Source organism: Helicoverpa armigera, chromosome 18 (genome assembly GCF_030705265.1).
Source record: "Helicoverpa armigera isolate CAAS_96S chromosome 18, ASM3070526v1, whole genome shotgun sequence".
Classification (NCBI taxonomy): domain Eukaryota; kingdom Metazoa; phylum Arthropoda; class Insecta; order Lepidoptera; family Noctuidae; genus Helicoverpa; species Helicoverpa armigera.
Genome location: NC_087137.1, coordinates 4,937,685 through 4,962,191, shown reverse-complemented (window position 1 = coordinate 4,962,191; position 24,507 = coordinate 4,937,685). Strand labels below are relative to the sequence as shown.

Below are 24,507 nucleotides of genomic sequence, written 5' to 3'. Positions count from 1 at the left end.
ATTTTTTTACAATCACTTGTTCGGAATAAGCAAGGCAGAATTATGAATACTGAGTCAGTACCAGCATAGTTCTAGTAACCTTTATCGAGTCATTCGATTATGCACGGGTTAGGTACGCTTTGATGTTTTGAGCTCAATTCGAGTCAAGTACATAACTCTGTGTGCACAAGAAAAAGGTAAAGGTATTACCTATATAGGTACAAAAAAACTCTCTTTGTTTTGGCATGTATCAAGAGGGGCTGATCCAACCCTTAAAAATGGCAGTGGGGAAATCCATATTCCATCCTTGCTTTATGTATTGACTATTCACATTCATTACTATTACTTATATTGTCAGGAGTACATAAGGGAGTAAAAAAGAAAGAGTTTAATAAGTACATTCGGAGGGGTATACCTATTATTATACACTTGGAGAAGACGTACATGTCGAAAAAGTGCGACGTCACGAGTAGACGTAGGTAGAGTACATTGGGGTGGAGGCCGTTGTGGGCATTTCACAGTGGCCATTACGGTAGATCCGCCACTTTTATCAGTTCATATAATTAAAACGGTTACGCTCAAATAATTTTGTTTTGATTAGTTGTTAGGCATGATACGGAAATTAAAATTAACGGAATTAATTATAATTTCAATTTCTTTTTGTCAATAATGTTGAATGTTACATGACCTCTACGAAATTTTAATAACCCCTATTTTGGTTGGGATCGTAATAACTGAAAATGGGTGCAGGTCAAATTGGAGGCATTGCCACATTGGGTACCTATTCATTTTTATCAATAACAAATTTTATGTCTTGCTGTATTCTGTAATAAGTAAATAATTGTTATTACAGTGGATATAGATTTTAAAAATGCTCCTGGGTTTATTGGAGTACCAGCAGAAGTATCAGAAGCTCAATATGTTGTAAGTAAGTCCTAATGTAAACTATCCTTCAGTTGTGAAATTTAGATCGATATAGTTTAATTGAACGCCTATATTAGAATTGCATTAATTAAATGAGTGATCGAAAGTGATGTTTGAAGATAACAAACTAGGGAACAAACTTCACAAGAAAAATCAATAACTGCACTCTAAAATCGTTGTCTCGGAAAATATTAAAAACAAATAACAAAACGCCTAAGTTAGCACTCTATAAAGGATAATTTCTTTCGTTCAGGTTCACTTTTTATCACATGCGTTGATGTTTTGCGTGGGGGTGCTCATAGAGGCTCATGTAGTGCTTACACCCGCCACCTGCGTGCACGGAGAAAAATATAAGTTCCCCGTAGTTGCTGGTACACACAGGTTTCTTGAAAATGCGGGAATTAGCCGGACTGTGGAGCATCTTTGTATTCATAAAGGTATTTAAATAAATCCGTGTACCTAATCATGCATGATAACTCGTGCCGTGGTAGTATACCTAGGTATCAATATCATTAACAAAAATATTTCCGTTTACATAATCTGCTTGCTAAAGGACTTCTGTATAGTATTTAATTACTGCCTTATTAATTTCATTCGCTCATGATCTGTAATAAAATACATTCTTAAACTACTAAGCTCAAGAAAGCTGGTATTGCCGCTAAAACTATTAAATGTAGCCTACAAGCCTCTGTCCCAGTTAAAAAAGTAATTCGATTTCATCTTAATTAATAGGGATATTTATAGTAATATTTTCATTTTAACTTAGGTTACAATACGTCGCAGCGATGGACGGATTGTATGATTGACAATTTGGCATTACTGGTTCTGAACCACCAGTTTTCTTTCAATAAGCGGGAAGAGGGTAGCGATTTTTTGCTGAATCGTGTCCGTTACGGTGTAAGTGCACCGAGAGACGAAAGCCTGTACTCAGACACCTCATGCAAATATTTTGGTTGGGGCAGTAGAAGAAATGTAAGTTTTATTTATGTCACTCGATTGCATAGGTATCTAGATAAACTCCACATGTAGAATATGCGTCTTCGAAGTCCTTCCTTTAAAGCCGATCAGCCGATTCATGAAACAGTTACTAGTCTTTAATAGCATAATTATTTAGAAATCAGTTGGCTTTGCAATATTTTCCATGTGTTTCTGAAATTAATGGGTTTATCTACGAATCTTATTTGTACCAAGGAGCTACTATTAAAACGTTAAAAGAATTTTCTCTTATCCTCAGGGTTATATGATCCCCCTGTTGATTGAGTTATATCGCGTGGACGTGGTGATTTTGCCCAGGAGCAAATGTTTGGCGATGTTTAACTATCAAGACAAATTTCTTTGTATCCAGCAAGGACAGTGCAGGGTAATGTATTCTGCTGCATAACTGACGTAGGCAAAACAATTAGCGTTTCATATCCGACTGTTTTGGGGATGTTGAATAGGTACATCATCGACCCTGACAAATAAGTAACATGGTGTAAAAATAATCTGACCATTACTCAAATCTTGCATTAGGTACTTAGGTACTTATTTGCCATTGTCAAACATTGTTTTTGTAAGAATTTTGTACGAAGTACGGACGGTACCTACCTTAGGTACTTACTTCTTGTTTGTGAGTTAATTTCATCACTCGTACCACAAATAAGGCAGCATTTTATCAGACATTTACCTTAACTGTAGGTACATTGCTATTAGTGTAGTTAAATAACGGTATTTGCGGCAATAAGTGATTTGTTTTCATTTCCAGTCCCCGAAATTCGGAGCTCTGTGTCCAGTAAGTACATACTATAATCTGTCTAAAGCACATATTAAATGTACAAGATTTCACCTTCACAAGCCCGTGTTTATCGCTTATACAAATAGCTTATTGTTCAATGTAGTACAGTGCAAATAATGCAATACATAACATGCGCGGGCGCAAAACACGTGACCGTGAAAATTTGTGAGAAAACGTAATATATGTTTGTATCCGTGAAAATGTTTTAAGAACCTTATTTGGTGTACTTTGTATGTATTGCTTGATCCAAAACTACTTAAGTCCACTCATAATAGTTAGGTTTTGTACGTCCAATCACAAGTAAACATGGATGAATTCGTGCTTGCACCTAGAGCTACGATAAGTAGCTTTACTCATAATTATTTTCTTGCGTTTTAGGACGATGTAGGTTCCGTAATCGTATGTTCTGGCTATGCACAAGGAATTATGACATCTCGTCTGGTAGACCGGCCCTGTGGCGTGGGATTCCTGGATTTGAGCAAGTATACAAAGTTCCTGACTTGCGGGGTGGACGACTCTCGCGATGTTCTCGACCATGACACCCACATGGAGTATGATTTCACCACCGTCGGTGTACCTCACACACCAGAGCTGTCAACCATAAAGGAGCAGAATAGCACTAGTATTAGTATGGAAGAACCAATTGCTGACAAAGTCCCATAAATAATTAATTACATAAGTAACAGTATTTGTTTGCTATTTTTTATTACAAAAATTAAACACTTAATATTTGTCTTGGTAAATTGTTTTATTACTAGCGATAAGTACCTAAATTAAAGAGTTCTTTTAGAGATTTTAATTAGATGTCCATTTATAGGAAATAAAAGCATTTCTATTTTTAGTGGACCGATGTCGTCGGCTTCTATTTTGTATGATCTCACCACGCTCGATATTATACTTTTCATTATAAGCATGCCGAAGTTTCGCCCTGAAAAAAAAATGTCTTTAGAAACCAGAAACAGACGGTAGCAATTAAATTGAAATTACCTACGATACGTTGTTACTGATTTGTCCCTCTCTTCTCTTTATTGCGTCTTTCACTTGACATTTTAAGCTTAATTTAATTTGCCTGAACTTTTACTCCTAAATATTTCTTACCTATACAATTTCTGGAGCCATAGCTAAAAGGCAGGAAGGCAGCTGGGTGCCTGGTCTGGGAACGTTCTGGCAGGAACCTGTCAGGGTCGAACTCATCGTGGTCGGGGCCCCACGCTGCCGATCGGTGTATTGCAAAGGCACCGATCACCGCGCCTGTGCCCGCCGGCAGAGTGACTCCACAAGTTGCTGTAAACAAAATTAAAAGTGCTTCAAATAGACCCAAGCGCAGTTTTGTTTGGATCCAATAAATCTGAATTAAAAAAGAAGCCCGACCAAGTACCTATATTTAGATTAAAATGTCTTGAAGGATTTAACTTAATTTCGTTTGTTCTACTACGAATGAATATTTACTTTTTTTTTTTAATGTAATTGGAATTCACAAACTTACGCAAATAGATATCCCTGTCGACATTTCTGGCAATGATTGGTACTACGGTGTAGAGTCGCATGCTCTCTTTGATCACTCGCTCCAAGTAGTGCATCTTTTGTAAGTCATCTTTAGTAGCTCCTTGTGTTGATGTTCCGAAAATTGTTTGTTGCCTAAAATATTCAACAACAGTTAACTTAATATTTTTTTATATATTCGCAAATGTCAATTTATTCCGAACTTTAGAGGACATCGAATGAATAATACCCTTTATCCGTCCTTTTTTTTTTAACGACGTCAAAAATCATCAAATGACCCCTCCCGCTGTGGGTTAGCAGCGGTGAGGGAGTGTCAGACTCTTACTGACTAAAACCGTCGTGTTCCGTCGTAGGCCTTTTTATGTGCTAGGGCCGCGGTACCTATTTCGAACAACCCGCAGCTTCGAACAACCCTCAGCACCCTTTATCTAAGAGTCTTCAATTAAATTTTCCTCTAAATAAGATCAGTAGTCTAACCTGATGGCGTGACTTTAGAGGATGATTTAAGGACAAAGAGCTTACTTACTCTGCTAGAACTTTCTCCTGTGCATCCTGATGTATACCAAGGAGTACGAGAGTGTAAGCGATAACCAGAGCCGTGGTATCATTGCCAGCGATCGTGATGGAGTCAATGTGCTCTCGCAGTTGTTCATCAGTAAACTCTATTTCTCTGCCAAATAACAAATCGAGGACTGCACGAAGTTTTCCTTCTGTAATGTATAAAAAAAAACAAACAATAGTAGATACATACCTACATAATCTTACTTTTTTATCCTTGACAGTACCTAATAAAGGAAAGTAACTCCTATGATAAAATTATCCTAGCAGGTAAAGATAAAGGTTCCAAATATACTAATAATCGCTAGGAAGGTAGGTAATCTTGAGATTCATAAGAGGAGTACATAAGAGAAGTATGTAAGAGAAGTACATGAGAGAGTACATAAGAGGAGTACCTATATAAGAAAAGAACATAAGAGAGTTCTTAAGAATAGTACATTAGAGGAGTACATAAGAGAGTACATAGAGAGTACATAAGAGAGTACATAGAGAGTACATACGAGGGTATATAAGAGAGTACATACGAGGGTTCAGAGGAGGAGTACATTAGCTAAACACAATTACGTATAAGAATACTTATAATAAATTGGTTAGTACAGATAGCGCGCGAGTTGAATGCAGTCGGGGTCTGAGGTAAAGAGCCCCCCGCCACCCGCACGCCCCACCTCACGCGCCTGCAGTGTAGTACTGTGCCATCCTTGTCAACTATCATACCGCATTCCTAAGCTCTGCATTCAACTCGCGCGCTATCTGTAGGTAAATACTCAAGAATACGTAGGTCTGTATCGCAATAAATACTTAACTAATCCCATTAAAAACACTTAAAATACAATAATAACTTAAAAAAACGTTGACGCTTACGTAATTCATAAAACGTTAGAGATTACCTACATCAAGTATGTATGAATGACTTATGACGAAATAGACATATATTTTTTTGCTCTCTTTATCCACATACCTTATACGCACAATATGCTAATTGCTATATGCTTAAGTCAAAGAATTAAAAAGTCTAATGCAAATATTAAACCTTATATCACCTCGCAAACTGTGCATTAAATATGAATATTCTTTAAAAAGCTCTCTATTTTGCGGAGTGATTCGAGATCATATTTGAAAATCTGGTCAGATACCAATATTTACAATTTCACCAAGTTTAATCGATCTCTATTCTAGGTGTTGCCTCTTAAATAAATTGTAGCAGTTGGATTGTAAATCGCATAGTTACTTTTAATTTTTTATTAGACAGTTAAATAAACCTTTTCGTGGTTTTACTGGCGCTATAGTATCCTTTATGTACCTGGTACCGATATGAAGTCCTCTAGTGAAGACACTTATTGTGAAAAACAGGAAGCTACGGAATCCGACACCGAACGTGGCTCTTGGCCAAACATAAGTAAGTAGTACCTGTACCAACTCCTACTTGATATTTACTAATATATGACGTCAATATCCAGTGATTAGGTGCAAATAGCTAGATCCTACTATAACGTGTGAAATTCGCAATACTTTGCTATCTTGTCAAAACACTTACCACGTTGTTCCTCGACGATATTCTTCTTTTTATTCTCTTCGTACTCCAGTCGCCTTTTTTGGACGACCTGCAAAGTCAGAAGTAGGTATGTAGTAAAAGCTAGTTTAGGGTGCATTTTTTTCATGTAGATTTCTGAACTTACTTCATCGGTGAACTTATGAGTCAAATCGATGTTATCCTTCTGTTGTTTAGCGTACTGTGTAAGGTTGAAGAGGCAGTCTGGTTGGAGCCAAACTTTGAACAGACGCATGTTGAGAATCGTCATAACTGTGTGTCGAGCGCGAAGGTAAGGAGTATCAGGTGATTGCTGGACTCCCATACGCTCGCCCATGGCTGTTTCTGTAGGTAAATAGAGGAATAGGAATCTGAGTTAAGAAGAAAAGCCGTAAAAACTGTTATTAAAGTGTGTTCAAAGTGTCAGGTGACAAGAGTTTTTGCAAAACCAAAATGAACAGTTTAATTAAGAATGTAAGGTCTTATTATCAAGGTGGATCATGGATGGAACATTTTAAGGGTCGAGATCTAAATGATGCGAGTATTTCATATCTGATTCTCAATATTCCATCTTAACTTACCAAAAACAATGTCCAAGGTACAAGCAGTAATGTACTTAAGTACATCGAACTTGTCCCCGTCAACTCTTTCCGCGAGTCGGTCTATAAGCACGTCCGCTTGTTCCGCTATGACTCCCAAGTATTCTTCAACTATTTTGTTATGGAAAACCGGTAATAACACTTTTCTATGTGTTTTCCATAGGTTCACTGTGAAACATAAATATGGATGTTGAAGTAGTTACGTCATTCCGTAAGTAGTTGGGTCAATCTTTGTAGATAAGCAGTGCCGTAACTAGGGCGGTGCCAGCGGTGCCCAGGCACAGGGCGCAGACCCTGGAGGGGCGCAGAAATGACCAGACCAGTATCTAGTTTTGTTTCACGCATGGTAGTTAGTAGGTACATTTTGTTTTATTGCGAATATGGTGTAGACGCGCCCTCTGTACTATCTATATCTATATGGCATTTTTCAAGCGATCTTGAAACAACAACACTTGTAAAGGTGGTTTTATATTTGTCTGATGTGTCGTGACGTGACGCGTCAGAACGGTATCGATTTCATACATTTAGTACTAGCTGGTGCCCGCGACTTCGTCTGCGCAGGATTAGTATTTCGAACAATATGTTTATAAATTGTAGTCAGTAGCGGCTTTAGGGTAGGGACGGCCTAGAGCGCTGGACGTAAGGGGCGCCGCAGGCGCCCCCAATCAATCATTGATCAGAATTTTACTTCTATTTTTGTTTTAATTTTCATCAAAGATCGCAGCTTACAAGAACTGTATCCAAATGTATGGATAGCATCAGGGCCGCCTTAACCTATGGTGCATGGTGTGCGAATAACCCGGTACGCTCCTGGACCAAGAAATTTCAATTAAATTAATGTATTGTCATACAATGCCGGGCGCGTTAGATACACTACTTTTATGTCCCAATCCTCAAAAAAATTCGCGCTCCCTTCGCTCGCGGCTTCTTCACTTCACAGTCGCCTTTTATTATATATGTATGTTAAGGACTTTTAGTGATCCAAATCTCAAAAAAGCTTTTTCGGGCTTGCTTCACTTTATAGTTGTTTTTATTTTTCAACATTTTTTTGTCTACCCTAGCAAAAAGGTAGCGTCGTTTTTAAGTCCTTTTATTAATTAGAAAGTAACTTCTAGTTTCTATTTATGGTACTACTTTAAGTCCCAAAATTTTAATTCATAGGCGCCAACACCAACAAAGAGTTATCTACGTTTGGGCAACATTTTAAGTCATTTTTGTTTTGAGTTCTAAAATATAACAAAAAATTTCGCGCTCGCTTCGCTCGCGCAATCAGAACCTGTGTTCCCTTGTTTTTGCATTCACCAACCAGCAATAACTTATGTACGATTGGGCTACATTTTAGGTAATTTTTGCTTGGACTTGTGAACTATGAAAAAAAAAAAACGCGCTCGCTTCGCTCGCGCAATCGGTAGCTACATATATTGCGTCTCTGTTTTTCGTATGGGTTTGAATTGCAGTTGCGCCCGCGCCGTAGAAATCTCGCCCAGGGCGCTAGTAGAATTAAAGCCGGCGCTGATTGTAGCCTATGTGTTATTCTGATGTATAAGCTATATTATTGTAAAGTTTCATTAAAATCCATTCAGTAGTTTTTGCGTGAAGAAAAGTAGAGCCTGGTGAGAGCATTTTTCAAGGGCGCAGTTTTGAAAGTTCGCACCGGGCGCATAAAAGGCTAGTTACGGCACTGTAGATAAGTACTAGAGTTAAAGAGATTCATCTGCAATTTAAACTACGTGGCCTATTGTGATATTTCGAGTAATATACATATGTAGGTAATTATTCGCCAAGCAGAATGGTAAGTACATAAAGACGTAAGAGTATTTTTTATATCTCCAACAATAGACGCCTAATCTTGATTTTGTTTATACACTGAAAGTTTGTGTCAACCACAATTTTAATAAATCAGGGAAAGTTAAATATATTTTTTCTCATTTCTCTAGTCCCCTGTGTCATGATTAAGAATAAAGAAAATATGATCATTTTTTTTTTGGGTCAGACAATTTACCAACCCTGGATATCTTGAAACCCATTTCAAATGTTTGTTTCATGATTGAATTGAGCAACTCAATGCGATGCGTAAAGCAGTAGCTGATTGCCTAGAACTAATATCGAAGTCATAATATTGCAATTTTAAGCTAATGTTAAAAGCAAACAGTGAAATACTTATATTCTGTCGTAGGCAGACGTGCAAAAATGTATTGTAATTATTTGCTTCATAGGCAGTTAAGTGGAAAGAATTATAAATTATCCGGTAATTTGCTTTAGTAATTTACGAGTTTTATTGGAAAATCACTGATTGTTGGTAAGAGGGCGGGGTCTCCTACAAAACGTCTAGAGGTGCGACATAATAGACATGAACTCAAAAAGCAAATAATTTACACAAATGAAGTAAAGACGCAATATCAAAAGAAATATTGTATCAGAGACAATATTTGCGAAATGACAGATTAAGAATTCATGGTTCGTACATTTGCTCGCGCTTACTTCACATTTGTAATTAGATTCAACACGTTTGATAAACACGGCGTGTTTACCTGGTGCCACGAAGAGCCCGTGACCTAGCCAAGGCCGTAGGAACCGATACACTACATCCTTGTCAAGGCAGTTCTCAAGTACAACCTGCGCGTCTCCCGGATCTCCGATTGCTGAAAGATCAAACATATTACAATAAATCTTACTACTGTAATTTTGGAGACAAAGATTTTTATTATTTCAGAGAAAGAAGTATGGAAGAAGAACAAGATATGCTGCTACAACCTTAAAAAAAATGGGATAGGGGTAGATAGTTGGCTAGCAGAATAGCGTAGAGTCGCGTATGCCGCTCAACCCGGGCATGAATTGACAGGAAAAAAATATAATATTATGTTTTTATCGCAACTACCAATTCAGAGGAGATCAAAAATTACAAATCTTATCAACTTTTGAGTACGAATAGCCATAATTAAATATTTTACCTTATTTTGAACGTTTATGTGTGATATACATAATTTGACTGGTTATTTAGAGTTTTTTACACGTGCATGCACTATAAAGACCGGGAAACTGGTCTGTTTTATTGTGCATGCACGTGTAAAGATATTCAGAAAGAATGTCAAGGAAGTTTATTTTGTAGGTACTTATAAATTTCAAGAAAAAGAAGATGACGTAATATTGCCAGGTTATTAATTTCATTAAGGTACGGTAATTAATTGATATTCTACTCTCGTATATATCTAATCTAATAAAACTGTGTTTGTTTACTGGTGACGTTTTTTGACGCTCTCTGCCTCTGCGGACATACCTATGTAGGTACATACTTAGGTACTCCTTTAGTACGTTAGCATAGACGTGACAACTTACCTACGTATAATTTAGGGCCAAGCCAGAGCTTCGCAGAGTTTTTGTGTTTGAAAGCCAAATTCGCGACAGTCCAAAGGTTCTTAAGTATTTCTGGAACAAAGGGTTATGTTAATATAGGTAAGCAAACAAGCAAGTTTGTCATCTGTTATGAATGACGGTTAAGTAAACGTTTTGAAGGCGCATCTATATGTAAATACTATGTACCTACTTATTGCCCTCGAGTACTCCGTCAATAGATGCAGTGGCCGAGCAAATAGTTCAAGAGTCACAGTACTTACGACATACCTTTGAAGTGAGGTATTATGTTACGCGAGTTCCACAAGGATGTTGAATAAATTAGTTATGTATCTAGATTCAAAAAATCATAATAGATATAGTTTGGCCGTTTTTACGATCAGAGGAGGTGAACTTTCAGGTTATGTTAGTTGCTTCATAATTTCATTTTTTTTTCATTTTCATAGTGTTGACGATTTCCTGTTAGCCTCCTAGCCTTCGTTAAAAAAATCCAGACGGTGCTGTGCTTTGTCACCCTAGCCAAAACTGGCAGCTTGATTTTGTTCATGAGCTACTTACATAATATTTTTTACTTAATTGACCCTAATTAATATTATGAATTCTAGGGGCAGAATATTTTCCCGTAAATTAGTTGCATTGAACTGGCAAAAACTTCTGGATGAATATTGATGAAACTTAGCAGTAATTCGTATAGATAACGGGAAGTAGTTTCCTTAGATTGCGTCCGTTTTTCTTAAAAACACTGTTTACTCTGAAAATATAACGGGGAATTCCATAGAAAACAGTTGTTTTATGAAAAATTGAAAATTATGTTGTAGCTGTGAATTTTGCATTTACTTACGCTGGGTATCGCCCAAGAAGAGTGAGCCATTTCCAATGAGTGGTAGTGTCGGGAGCACAGGCAGAGATTTCGTCATGCGATCCATGCGCCGCGCATGCGCAAGCCAGTATATCCAGTAGATGCATACAGCTATGAATATTATTGCTAGAATAATCATGGCGAGCACCTAAAATTAATAAAAATATAAAATAAACTTACATATAATAAAGCTTAGGTAATAAGACGACATGTAGGTTATGTAGACGACAGAACGCACACTGTATTTGTACATTTTCCTTGTTATTTCCAAAAAAGTACCTACTCAATAATGCATCTGACCTCTTGAAATCCTGTATTTGATAATAATTTTTCAAAATCAAAAAAAAATTGTTACCTTCCCTGCCTCGATTTTCCTAAAAAGTCGATAATCCTAACAGAGTATATAATGTCTAGTTTCTAAGTCATGCACACATCTGCTGGTTATCTTCTACTGGGCTATACGAAGAAGTAGGTGGGATGGGCCCACTCTTATTTTTTTGAAATTATTGAACTTCAAAAAATGTTCCGGTTTGACTTCATTTTTACGATACACACGTGACTGGTATACATGTAGATGGACATTTAAAAGTTCAAAAGATTTTGAGGAAAATATTTATTTACTATACTTAGTGCTATCAGGGAATACGGTCACTGTCTAGACAGAGGTCTATCTCTGGCTAGAAAGAATTAAGGTGAGCTGTATTAATTTAAGTCCAAAAATATTGTAGGTACGTACTTAGAGTCAGCCTTTTGTTTTGTAGTGGTTTTTAATTTGTTTATTGACTAAATAATATAAGATTGAAATAAAATGTTTGGGCGCTGAAGGTAAGAGACTGAACATGCTTACGTTCTATTGTATATGAACGGTCAACATTGTGGGTCTATTTTCGTCAGTAGGTACTTCTCACGTAAAGTGACAAGATAGACACCTGCGATGTTTTATTTATTCAAATCAGTATACCTTATAATCAATTTATAAAAATACTAGCTTCCGCTCGCGGCTTCGCCCGCGTGGTGTGTTGAATAAAAGTGCCTGTGTTAATCCACAGCCTATCTACACACCAAATATCAACCGGATCGGTCCAGCCGTTTTTGCGTGAAAGAATAACAAACATACATTTTCACAAACTTTTACATTTATAATATTAGTAGGAAATTGTTCAAGCGATTGCGTTTTTTTTTAATATCCGTGACGTCAGGTCTATGTTATTTCACTACGCTACGTTAAATAGGACATAAGACTAACCTGAGACATGCTAAGTGTAACTATCAATATTGTGGTGGAAACTTTTTATTCACGAGAAAATATCTTCCTTTACTATAACACTGGGCCGCATGCCAGACGGCACGTAGGTATATTTTAGAGTTCTGTAGCAATGGAACCATATTTTAGTGAATTTGTAAGCATGTTCAATGAGCTATTTTGTCTGTCCTCAGCTGCAATCCCTGGGTTTGCGATGCCAGAAATCTGTGCCTTTGAGTAAAGTAATATCGTTGATGAAGTGTCGTTGATGTTGATTAACGAAAGACTATCGTTGCGTGAAAATCTGTATTTACGGGGTAATTTAACATTACCAACAGCGAATAATTATATATATATTATTTTGTTCGGTTATTGGGTTTATTTGGTACATTAAGATTAACCACAGATATCTTACGCGGAGACGGCATTTTAGCATTGACAGGGTGGAAGGTTTGCATGTCGACTAAAAAATAATAAAAATAAAAGTTCCTACAAATAAGTTTCATATGCTGAATTGGAATCTCAAACTTACTCAATTAATGCACGTGTTCAATGATAATGCGTTTTCAATTATCGATGATTTACCACATCGCTAAATAATGTTAATGAACTCTATGTCTATGTCTGAATGTCTGTGTATTTAATTCTATAAAAAATGAAAATTTAGTTTTCACGACCAATTAGCAGATTTATGTGATTATATAAAAAGCGTTAGTAGTGGTTAAGGTTGTGGCATTTTTGCGTGCGGTTATCCTACTTATATCAGTTTAATATCAATATAGCCCAATAAGCTTCATATTAATTACGCAGACACATTATTCGCGAACGCGAATTGTGCAAAAGGGTGCTTCGAGTAAATTTCTCTCACGTTTTTATATATTGTTAATTATTTTTATTAATACATTGTGTCTCATTTTCACAAATTAGATAGAGGTATCTTATCGGGCGTTTTTTGCGATTTACTTAACACGTATAGAGGGAACAAAAAACATGGTAGTTTTTTTTTAAATACTTTCTATACCTAGCAATCCAAATTATAAAGGCTAATACTCACAATTCTCGTAACTTCAAAAGAAATGAAAAACTAAATTTTCTTCTTTCAACACACTTGATCTTATTTCCATTAGAGGCGCGGACGAGTAACGCCGCTCGCGATTACAAATCAACTTATGTTAAAATCGTAGCACCGAACTGAGTAATGAGCTTTATTTACTCACTCACATCTAAACATACTTATATTGATATTACTTAGCTTGGTATTCGACAATAAGTTCCAGTTTATCAGAACTACACGTTCTAAGAAATAAATAGAACCTTGAACCATAAAACTACATATTCATAAAATGCATAAGTTGTAACCTCCTAAGAAAAACATAAGTATAGAAATTAGATAACATAGAATTTATGCTCTCAATTAGAGCCTTATTATAAACTATTGATTACACTGTTTAAAAATAGTTCTTTCGTTTCGTCAAAGTACTTACTGTAACTTACTTATTTGCTGGTTATTGACTCGCATCACGAGTGTCTACTTAGCTTTTAAATGAAAATCTGTGTTCTTTAAATAAATCTAGACAACAATGTATATCAACAATTGTTTTAGAACATAAGCCATCAGGAGATCTTAAAGTGTTGTATAGGTAATGTAATCAAATAAAATTTAATTTTGGACAACGAAATGTGTCCACAATTGCTCTAGAACATTTGACAACAGGATATCACCTCAAAGTATTTTATAGGTAAAGTAATCATGATTTATAAAATATCTTCAATTTTTCTCATAGTAACGTTAAAATCTCGTGGAGGTGATAATTAGACCTAGTGATGCTACATCTGCGCTAGCATGTGCAAATAGAACATACCAGTTGCCAGGATACGTTTAGGTAAAACGATGAAATATTATCTTTAAAATACAGTTTGTACGGACACCGCAAACGTGCCAGAGTGGGTATGTGTATAGTTGTAAAAGTTTATTCATAAATCAATTCAAAGATATTTCATTACTTAAAAGTGATCAAATTGGGCAAGGCAACCCTCAGTGAGTGTTATTTCTAAAGCTGACTTGTAGACTTGACACTGAAACAAATTCTAATCGAGTATATATTATATGCCAGTAGCTTCGTTTTCACAAATTATTATTAGCCAGTCGGTTTTCAGTATTCAGGTATCTTGCATCTTTATGTCACGAAAGGGTCATAACATTAATTTTGATCTTTCAACTTAATTTATCTAGTCATATATAAAAATACTAAGTTAGAGATTAGTTTTCCATTGAAATATCTTTACTAACTGAATTGTATGTTTTCAGTTTTGCTAAGCGTCAACGTCGGTCAATAGTACGCAAACTTTACATAGGCCTTATAGACGTCATGTGACGTCATACACACATAATTCGATCCTCATTGGCGACTTATTCACAAGATACATTTGAAGTGCTTTTAAGGAAACATCCGTAAAACTATAACTCTATTCGTCTTACTTTTCAGTGTAACGCGCGACATTATGGTGACAAGATCGGCATAGATACAAGTGTTCTATAAAATTACAAAAGAGTTTTTATTCACAAATAGAAGATGTTGGTTTTAATATTAATAGTGGTGTTAGCTGCTATATATTATGTAAAGTTTAGACATTCACGTAAATTGTTGTATCAGTTTTCTGAAACTTTGCCCAATGTTGGAGATTTGCCATTAATAGGGCATACCCATTGGTTCATTGGTGGGCCTGAAAGTAAGTTAGCACTTTTCGTGGTCATTTTTATTTTTTGAAATTAGAGCAGTGTTAACTTTTTGTGTTAATTTTCAGGAATTCTAAACAATATACGAAAGTTAGTTGAAAAAATTGAAAAGTTGGACAGTGTCACTAAGATTTGGATTGGACCGTCTCTTTACATAGGTAAGTTCAATTTCAGTTTTTCAAATTAGAAAATAAGGTGTTTCAAAAGAAAAGTTTATATGTATGGTTTAACAAATAATATTTTTGTGTACTTCTAGTGAGTTTAAACCCTGAGGACGTGCAGAAGATACTGGAGAACTGTCTTGAGAAAGATTACAGTTATAAATTCCTCCAAACTTGGCTTGGAAATGGACTTTTTGTTGCACCAGGTATTTAAGAAAAAATTATTAATATTTTAACATGTTTATTTTGAAAATAGAAATCACGTACAAATGCTTTGGAAAATAACCAAGATTTATTTTACAAATATGTATAGAACCATTTAACACCATACAATAACGAGCAAATAAATTATCTGAACCCGTGAACAAACATAAACAAATGGTCATAGTCCTAACAATAAGTATGCAATTTCCTAGCAATTCAAACTTTACAAAGTAACACAATAAAACACAAACATAGCATTAAGGTGTCTGTATTGACATTTCCTCAATGATATTGCGTAGTTGGATGATCATTGGTCATGTCAATACAATGTTTTCCAGAAAACTTACAATTCATTTTTGTATACAATTGTTGTTTATCCCGTAGCCATTTCGTAGCGCTCGTAGCAAAAGGGGTCGTAGTCAGTTCTGGAAAATTCTACCGTAGCACGCGTAGTCATGCGTAGCGTCCTCGTAGCACTTGTAACCAAAATACATAATTAAGTTTACGTTACGTTTAAATGAAGACATTTTTATTTAGTATTTGTTCATAATGTATTTTAATGTCGTTTTTATTTACAGTCGATTTATGGAAGGCCCATAGGCGGCTGCTTCTGCCGATATTCCACAACCGAATCATTGAGGATTATATAGAAGTGTTCGGGGAACAGGGAAACATTCTCGTCAAGACTTTGGGAGAGCAAGTTGGGAAGCGACCCTTCGATGTCTATGAATACGTTACGTCATGTATGCTGGACATCGTGTTTGGTGAGAATTAGTGTTTAAGTTACAAGTTTACCTTGAGATGTTAAAATATTCAACATATTTTTGATTTCCTGTTGCTTTCAAGATGATATTAGATTAGATAAATTGCTGTTATCGATGTTATTAAGAAACATATTTTGAAAATTCTAGGATCATCCGTTCATGAAGTGTCGTCATTATAAAAAATGTTTTAATTTCATAAAAAATGACGCCTTATTTCATTATTTATCCATTCTAAATTTTTACATGTATGTAAAACAGAGACAGCAATGGGCGAAAAAATGGATGTACAACACAACCCGGACACGCCGTACCTGCGCGCGCGCAAGACGGTCATGTCGATCATCAACATGCGCCTGTTCAAGGCGTGGCTGCAGCCCGACGCGCTCTTTAGTCTGACGTCACTAGCCAACGTGCAGAAAGAGAGCATTGATGCCACGCATAAGTTCACCGATGAGGTAAGGATATTATTATTTCAAATTTAAACTCATTATTCAAACTTGGCTGCAAACCAGTACCTACTTTTTGAACGTCAACATTTTACAAAAGAAAGCCTCAAATCGCCCACCGTCCCCACTTATGTTTGAATAGTTTTTTACTGCTGTTTTAAAAGGTGCTGATGTCTCTAAAATGCTAGCTTTAGGAGGCATAAACTTACGGACTTTTAGCAGTCGAAAGTTAAGATTTCAAAAAAAACAAACCTAGTTGCCCGTTTGTAAGTTTCGTTAAAAATCAAATTGTGCCAACTGTACGAAAAGCGGCTTGTAGCACAGGCACCGTTACGATACCTAAGTCCTAAAAAAACATAAATAATAAAAAAAGATAAGAACGTGCATGAATATTTATCTAGTTTAATACAAACTTTGATTAAAAAATAATAATAAGTGGAACCAGTTGTTAAAAGTATTTGTTTCCTCAAGTAGATATACCTACATTTTTTGGTATATATTTTATTAATCGTCGCGCATCTCGTCTTTCGACATTTTTTTATTATTTATTAGTTTTTACTTAAAATGATTTTGAAAAATAACAATTTATGTAAAAAGGTTGTAACCTGTTAAGATTTGATATAACATACCTCTCTGTTTGATCTCATCTTTGGATGAGATCAAACACCATACAGTGGATGATATTTTTCTTCCATGTTACAGGTGATAAGCAAGAAGATAGCTACTTTTGAGAAATTGAGTCACAAAGATGGTAATTATCTACACTAATGTAGCTCTCTTCGTGCTGGGGATCGATGACTTTGAAATAAAATCCCGTTTTAAACACTTATTACAACTTTTATTTCAACAACTTTGGCTCGTTCGTTACACTCAGTACCGCGTGGTTGCCTCTAACACCGTTCATTCAGTCCCTCTCTCTCACTCCTTCGCTCACTCGCTCACGCCTCCCTCATATTCTGTCACGTTCCATTCCACTCGACATTCATTCCCACATTCGGCCGTCCTGCACTCATGTCTGTCCTCAGACATACACCAAATCTTATGTACTAACTAGACTAAAACATCATAATAACCACTACATAATTGAGTTAAATAAAATAAACTGGAACCATACTCTACAACAACCTAATACACATAACTACTTCCTACAAGACAATCTTGTTTCTGAATTTAAAACATACAACTCTACATTGGCAAAAACATTTAAATGTTACTTCGAACTTAATACAATTTATAGGTTTAGAAACAAAATGTTTAGTTTTACATAGAAAAATAACATAGTAAATACTCTGGTACAGATAGCCCTACGCCATGGCACTGTGATAATGAACGAAAGTTAACCCCTCCTGAAATAAGAACTGCAATAATAACCTGCGGAGTAAGGTGACTGCTACTCCTCCGGCATCTCGGCGTCACCGTGTTGAGGCCATCTCTTCATTTGGTCAGCTGAACTGGATGAACGCTGGGGACCCTCTACAGAACTATCAAGTTTCTCTACGTCATAGCGATCCTTACGCTTGCATTTCACCACTCTATAAGGGCCTAGGTATTTAGGTTTCAGCTTCAACCCTGGACCGAACTGTGTTCTTTTAATCGCCACTAAATCACCTTCCTTATACTTTGAACTTTCCTTCCTCTTTCTATCATATTGTTTTTTATTTTCCTCTTGTATCTTTAGAATCTGTTCTTTGGCTTGCTGCCTTATCTTCTCTCTATTTTCATCATATTGTAGTGTATTTTCTTCCTGTAATAGTTGTAGAATTTCCAAATCTTCCTTACCCTTCATTTTACTCCCATCAGTAGTTCAAATGGTGTTGTGTTTATGCTTCTCTGGAAAGTAGAGTTGAGTGCCCTCTGCACTTTGCTTACATGCTTGTACCATACTGCAGAATTCTCCAAACATAGTTTTGTTAAAACTGGAATAAGTATTCGATGTACTCTCTCCACTTGGCCATTACCACGTGGCACACCAGTAGTAATCTTTACATGAGATATCTTTTCTTCTTCACAATAACTCTTAAACTCATTACTTGTAAATGCCGTTCCCGGTCTGTTATGAACCGGGGTTCCCAAATATTTGCTGATGAATCTGAATTTTCCTTAATGTCTCTGATGATGAAGTAGTTTTCGTGGGAAACAGCCATACGAACTTCGTAAACCCATCTATCACCGTGAGTATGTAGTTGTATTGCTTTCTTGTCTCTGTAAGTGGACCAATATGGTCTAAATGCAGGGTATCAAATGGAACACCTTCTTTCTCTATCGGTTCAAGAATCCTTCCTGTTTTCCTTCCTTCCTTGTTGCTAGTAGGCAAGGAATGCAACTCAATAAAAATCCTGCATCTTCTTGTCCACATCTCTAATGTAATATTCCTTATTCAGTAACTCTTTCATCTTAGACTTTCCAAAGTGACCTTTGCTGTGTACTCTGTTAATAATTTCTTTCTCCAAACTTCTTGGCACTACAAACAGCTTCTGCTCAGTCTTATACAACACACCATTTTCTAACCAATAATCGTCGTATGGACTTCCTCCTCTCAAAATTTCCTTTATGGCTTTTATGCCATCATCTTGATCTTGTGCTTGGCGTAAACTCTCCTGCAGAGTAGTAACCACTGCCACTGTTGGTATGCGGCTCAAAGCATCTGCATGCTGCATCCTGGAGCCCGCTCTGTGCTCCACTTCAAATCATATTCACTGAGCATGAGGACCCACCTGGCTACCTTGGCTGACAAGTCTTTCTTCTTAAGTGTTAATTCAAAAGCCTTACAGTCTGTGACTATTTTAAATGGAATACCATAAAGGTAGTGCCTGAACTTCCTGATACCTTCTATGATGGCTAGTGCTTCCAATTCGTAGCTTGAGTACCGGCTCTGAATGTCAGTTGTCTTCTTACTCATGTAATGTACTGGGTGTAAGCCTGACCCTGGATGGTGTTGCATGAGTATTGCAGCCAATGCTACACCTGAGGCATCGGTGTGCAATTCAGTCTTCAACTTCGGATTGAAAATCTTCAGAACAGGTCCGCTAGCTAATTTATTCTTCAGTGTCTCAAAAGCTTTTCTTTCCTTATCCTCAAATATGAACTCTGTATTCTTCTTTAATAAATCAGTCAATGGCTTCGCCACAGAAGCATAATTTTCAATGTACTTCCTGAAATAGCTTGTCAATCCAACAAAACTGTGCAAGTGCTTGAGGGTTCTTGGCTCAGGGTACCTTATGACTGCATCCACCTTATCTGTACTCGGCCGTACTTCTCCATCCTTCACCCTGTGGCCCAAGTACTCAACTTCACGCTGCAGTAGGTTCGCCTTTTCCAATTAATCTCCAAGCCATAATGTGCTGCGACTTCTAGCACTTGCTTCAACCTCGATACAGCCTGAACTTCATCCAAGGCTGGAATTATAATGTCATCGATAAATATGATTAACACTCCTTGGGAAATCAAATTTCTAAAGATTATACTCACAAATCTCATAAAAGTCTTGGGACAGGTGGACAAACCAAGCGGGCACGGAGAAATTCAAACTGCCCGTGGTGAGTGACAAATGATGTGTACTTAATAGACTCCTCGCTGACCTTCAAATGAAAGAACCCACTTTTCAAATCAAGTACACTGAATACCTTAGCTTCCTGCAATTTGTCAATCAGATCATGGATTACGGGAAGTGGAAATTCATCCTTAACTATTTTCTTGTTGACCTGCCTATAGTCCACACAGACCCTAGTCGAACCATCTTTCTTCTTTACTAGCACTAAAGGACTGGAGTAATCTGAGAAACTCACCCTCACGATGCCTTTATCAAGCCATTCCTCGATTTGATCTTCCACTACCTGTTGCTCCATAAGTGACAGTCGTCTGTCGCTGTCGCACTGGGATGTCATCCTTCAATACAATTTGAAGTTGGATCGGGCCTCTTCCTTATACAATGGCTTATACTCCTCAACACATTGCATAACCTCACTCCTTACTGCTGGATCTTGAATGTGATCAACATTGACTGCTACACATCCTGGAAAACAATCAATTTGACCAACCCATTCACAACAACCAATGGGAAAAAACCTAATACCCCCTTCATTCATTACCACAGTAACACGACCCAGGAACTCTTGACCTATTATTACGTCGTAGGGCATCACCTCTGGTGGAACTAAATGAAAACTACACCATTAAAACACTGATTATCAATCTCAAGTCCAACAGAGACGCTGCCCTTGATTGTATTTCACTACGGCCTAATCCAGACATCGTTAACGTTTCACTCGCCACTTCGGCGTTCAACATAGGTAAATACAACAAAGATAATAGGTTCACATCACTACCTGAATCTACGAGAGCATTTAAAACTGTATTATTAATTTTAATGTCTTTTACCGGCTTCCGAACACATTTGTTTACATGCGTGATGTTAACGTTTCGATCTTCGTAACTCGTAGCTGTCACATTTACAGTGTTGACATCTGTCAATGTCAGTGACGTTTCATTGTCTATGACCGCGCGGACAGTCTCGTTTCCGCTTACTTCGTTCACCGTTCCGAACATAGCCGCGGGTCGCTTGGGTCCCAACTTTCCGGCCTCCCCGGAACCGGAAGCCCGCCTCCTCGGCCGCCGTGAGCGCCGCTGCCGCCTGCGCCCGCCATCTTGGCGCCTGAATGACCCGATGCCGATGCTGTAGCCGTAGATCTCATCGGATTTACGGGACACTGGTTACGAATGTGACCGAACTGATTACACCCAAAACACTTCAATCCGTTTTTACACACACCCGCTTCATGTCCCATGTCACCACAGCTATAGCACCGCCTCGCCGATCCCGATGCTGCCGAGGACGCCTCCGCCGACCTCGCATGACCTTTTAACCTCTCGGTTCTCTTTTCTCGCTCCCTGGTTTTGGACTTCATTTTCTCATAGAAAGCCAGCTTTTCCTTCAATGCTGGAAACGTGGTCACGCCGTACAGAATCACCTTATTGCTCTCGTAATCGTCGATGCCATCCACGATGTACTGTATCGCGATGTAGTCGGAAATTTCGCACGCCGCGCTAGCTCTTTCATATGCAACATGTACTGATAATACGTCTCGCCTTTTAATTTCTTGCGTGCCGCCATTAGCTCGTGCATTTCCTTGACGTTCGCGGTGTCTGGAAATTCCTTCACAAGCGCAGCCTTGAGATCGCCGTAGGTTTTGAATGCCTTCTCGGATTTTAACCATAGCTCAGCCGTCCCGGTGAGTGACCGGCGAGCTACGATCAAAGTTTGTTGCGGCGTCCACTGAAATATCTCAGCGTTATCCTCGATGTCTTGAGCCCACTTACTCGACGAGTAAGATTTGTCGTCTCCGCTGAACTTCTCGATGAGCCCCTCTGTGAGCCCGAACGCCACCGGCGCCGCTGCAGTCGTAATCGTCGTTGATTTCGATTCCATCGTGCTCCGTAACTTCGTAATTCAAATTTAATGGCCGCCGCGTCGCGCCGGCCGGTGCGTCGTAGAAAACTTCGTGGAAATTCGTCGTTGATCGATCCCGGACGAGCCCCCAAAATCTGTAGCTCTCTTCGTGCTGGGGATCGATGACTTTGAAATAAAATCCCGTTTTAAACACTTATTACAACTTTTATTTCAACAACTTTGGCTCGTTCGTTACACTCAGTACCGCGTGGTTGCCTCTAACACCGTTCATTCAGTCCCTCTCTCTCACTCCTTCGCTCACTCGCTCACGCCTCCCTCATATTCTGTCACGTTCCATTCCACTCGACATTCATTCCCACACTAATTTACATTCTTCAGTAAAAAGAAAACCGAATATATTATTTATTAGCCGTTCACCACGGTTTCCCATGCTAAAATTCTTCCCTTACCTGGACAAAGCATAGCCTATCTTATTGGGGGGCTATTCATCTGAGAAATATATTTTCAAATCGGTTAAAAAATTACCCTTTTTATTATTTTAAGATAAATTAGCCTTAATGATTATTTTATTTCCAGGCAGAAAAGATATTCTACAGTTACTACTAGAAAGAAAGTTAGCGTTCAGTAACATTGAACTGCGGGAACACATTGACTCGATCACGATAGCCGGCAATGACACCACGGCTCTCGTCATATCATACGCGTTAGTGCTGCTGGGAGACCATCCAGATGCACAGGATAAAGTTTATAAAGAGTAAGTATCAAATCTAAGGGAAAAACTAAAAAAAAAAAGTAAAAAATCTAGTTGCAAATGACGTTCAGAATTAAACAATAGTAGAAATTATTTTTTAAACGACCTAAGAACAATTAGGTTTGTGCTCGTTTGGCTGAATCGATTTTGATGCGGTTTTTAGCAGAGTATTTATGAGGCTTAGGTTGGGGTTTTAGGTATATTATTGAAGTCGGTTTTATTTTTTGGTATAAACGTTTTTTTACATTTAATACAATTTTACTATGCATAAGTATTTTTTTAGATTACAAAGTATTTTTGGAGACTCAAAAAGGGTGCCTACTAAGGAAGATTTAACGAAGATGGAATACCTTGAACGAGTAATCAAGGAGACGATGCGGTTATACGCTGTAGTGCCTATTATTGCCAGAACAACACAGAAAGAACTAAAGCTATGTAAGTATTAGGTATATGATTAGATAAATAAATCAAAAATCTATATAACATGTTCTGAATACACAAAAGATTATATAAAAAATATCGTGAATCGTAGAAAAAATATAGGTTTCTACTGTTCGATTTCCTTGACTAAATAAACATATTCAAATAAATAATAACATAAGTAGCTTCGAAACAGGTAAAAAAAGATAGGAAGGAAGATAATTTATCGACAATTAAAAAGTAACTTCTATCGCTTATGTCTTTTGTATTATTTTAGACCGGTTTTTTCATATAAAAAAATCAACATTATTACTTTTCCTTATTAATTTATGTTTCTCGCACTTGTTTCTCATTAGCCACGTGCACGATACCCGCTGGCGTGGGTTGTGCAGTAGTGCCGATGGTGTTACACCGGTCGAAGAAACTGTGGGGACCTGATGCAGACAGCTTCGACCCTGACAGATTCCTGCCAGAGAACAGTGTGGACCGACATCCCTGTGCTTACATACCGTTCAGCTATGGGACGCGGAATTGTATAGGTGATTATACTTTGAATACTAGTATCTAATGCTGCTTACAGAAGTTTCCCTTGAACTCAAACTGGCATAAAGTATATAGCCGAAGTAACGAATAACACATGCTGGCCAGCAAATATCTTGTAGTACAACTTGAAGTCGTCAATTGTGTACTGTATGAATAAAAAAAAAACACGCGAATCACTACCCTATTACCAGCGCATTTAAAGATCTTTTACAAAAAAATAAAAGATCCTTAAATGCGCTGGTAATAGTGGTAGTGATTCGCGATTAAAACCGAATTGTCTTTTATCCTGTAGAATTTCACCATTGTGACGTAATCATTTGTTAAATGTTAAAGTCAAAGGCAATTAATTATCTTTTTGTTTCAGGTCGTCACTTTGGTATGCTTGCCATGAAAAGTATCCTCGCTACTTTTCTAAGAACGTACAAAGTTTCTTCGAAAACACCCGATCGTTTGAAAATAGAAATTCTTCTCTTCCCAGTTGATGGACATCAAATAACTATTGAAAAACGGTCATAGCTGTGGGTTCCATTAATGACAGATCTGCATCACCACCGTTTTCTTTGTTCAGGTGTTTAGTACAAATCATTCTTGCAATAACATAATTATTTCCTTCAAAATTGGTACATTGGTTAACAATGAGAGCATATTATAAGATTTAGTTATATTTTTATAGTTCATAGATGTAAATAATTCACAAATTAAAATATACTTTTTTTAGATATTATATTATTATTATGTTTAGAACATATGTGTTTT

At 37.3% G+C, this 24,507-nt stretch overlaps 3 protein-coding genes and 1 long non-coding RNA gene across 6 annotated transcripts; 2 read left to right on the top strand and 2 right to left on the bottom strand.

Moving 5' to 3' along the window:
- The first annotated feature begins 549 nt into the window (after positions 1-549).
- LOC110375406 (azurocidin) lies at positions 550-3,412 on the top strand. The gene is made up of 7 exons (XM_021333492.3): positions 550-756; positions 833-903; positions 1,157-1,340; positions 1,670-1,875; positions 2,138-2,263; positions 2,648-2,674; positions 3,056-3,412. The coding sequence occupies exons 1-7, from the start codon at positions 720-722 to the stop codon at positions 3,338-3,340; spliced, it is 936 nt and encodes a 311-aa protein (XP_021189167.3). The 5' UTR covers positions 550-719; the 3' UTR covers positions 3,341-3,412.
- LOC110375407 (cytochrome P450 4V2) lies at positions 3,393-13,530 on the bottom strand. 2 transcript variants are annotated; one of them, XM_021333493.3, is made up of 11 exons: positions 13,373-13,524; positions 11,058-11,223; positions 10,202-10,291; positions 9,397-9,507; positions 6,848-7,033; positions 6,415-6,611; positions 6,273-6,339; positions 4,707-4,890; positions 4,164-4,315; positions 3,776-3,961; positions 3,393-3,605 (listed from the first exon to the last, which is right to left on the bottom strand). In XM_021333493.3, exons 2-11 carry the CDS (start codon positions 11,212-11,214, stop codon positions 3,451-3,453), a joined length of 1,485 nt encoding a protein of 494 aa, XP_021189168.3. In that variant the 5' UTR covers positions 11,215-11,223; positions 13,373-13,524; the 3' UTR covers positions 3,393-3,450. The 2 variants fall into 2 exon arrangements, with proteins under 2 accessions (XP_021189168.3, XP_049703305.2); XM_049847348.2 differs by having other exon boundaries at positions 6,273-6,611; positions 13,373-13,530.
- Positions 13,233-24,301, top strand: LOC110375405 (cytochrome P450 4c3). 2 transcript variants are annotated; one of them, XM_064039092.1, is made up of 11 exons: positions 13,233-13,251; positions 14,805-15,048; positions 15,124-15,213; positions 15,312-15,422; positions 15,999-16,184; positions 16,443-16,639; positions 17,333-17,381; positions 22,614-22,791; positions 23,072-23,223; positions 23,565-23,747; positions 24,116-24,301. In XM_064039092.1, the coding sequence occupies exons 2-11, from the start codon at positions 14,892-14,894 to the stop codon at positions 24,265-24,267; spliced, it is 1,455 nt and encodes a 484-aa protein (XP_063895162.1). In that variant the 5' UTR covers positions 13,233-13,251; positions 14,805-14,891; the 3' UTR covers positions 24,268-24,301. The 2 variants fall into 2 exon arrangements, with proteins under 2 accessions (XP_063895162.1, XP_063895161.1); XM_064039091.1 differs by lacking the exon at positions 13,233-13,251 and adding an exon at positions 14,162-14,266.
- On the bottom strand, positions 18,702-22,406 carry LOC135118082 (uncharacterized). Its single transcript, XR_010277354.1, has 2 exons — positions 20,956-22,406; positions 18,702-20,642 (listed from the first exon to the last, which is right to left on the bottom strand). It is a non-coding gene; the product is annotated as an uncharacterized LOC135118082 (long non-coding RNA).
- Positions 24,302-24,507: the final 206 nt, after the last annotated feature.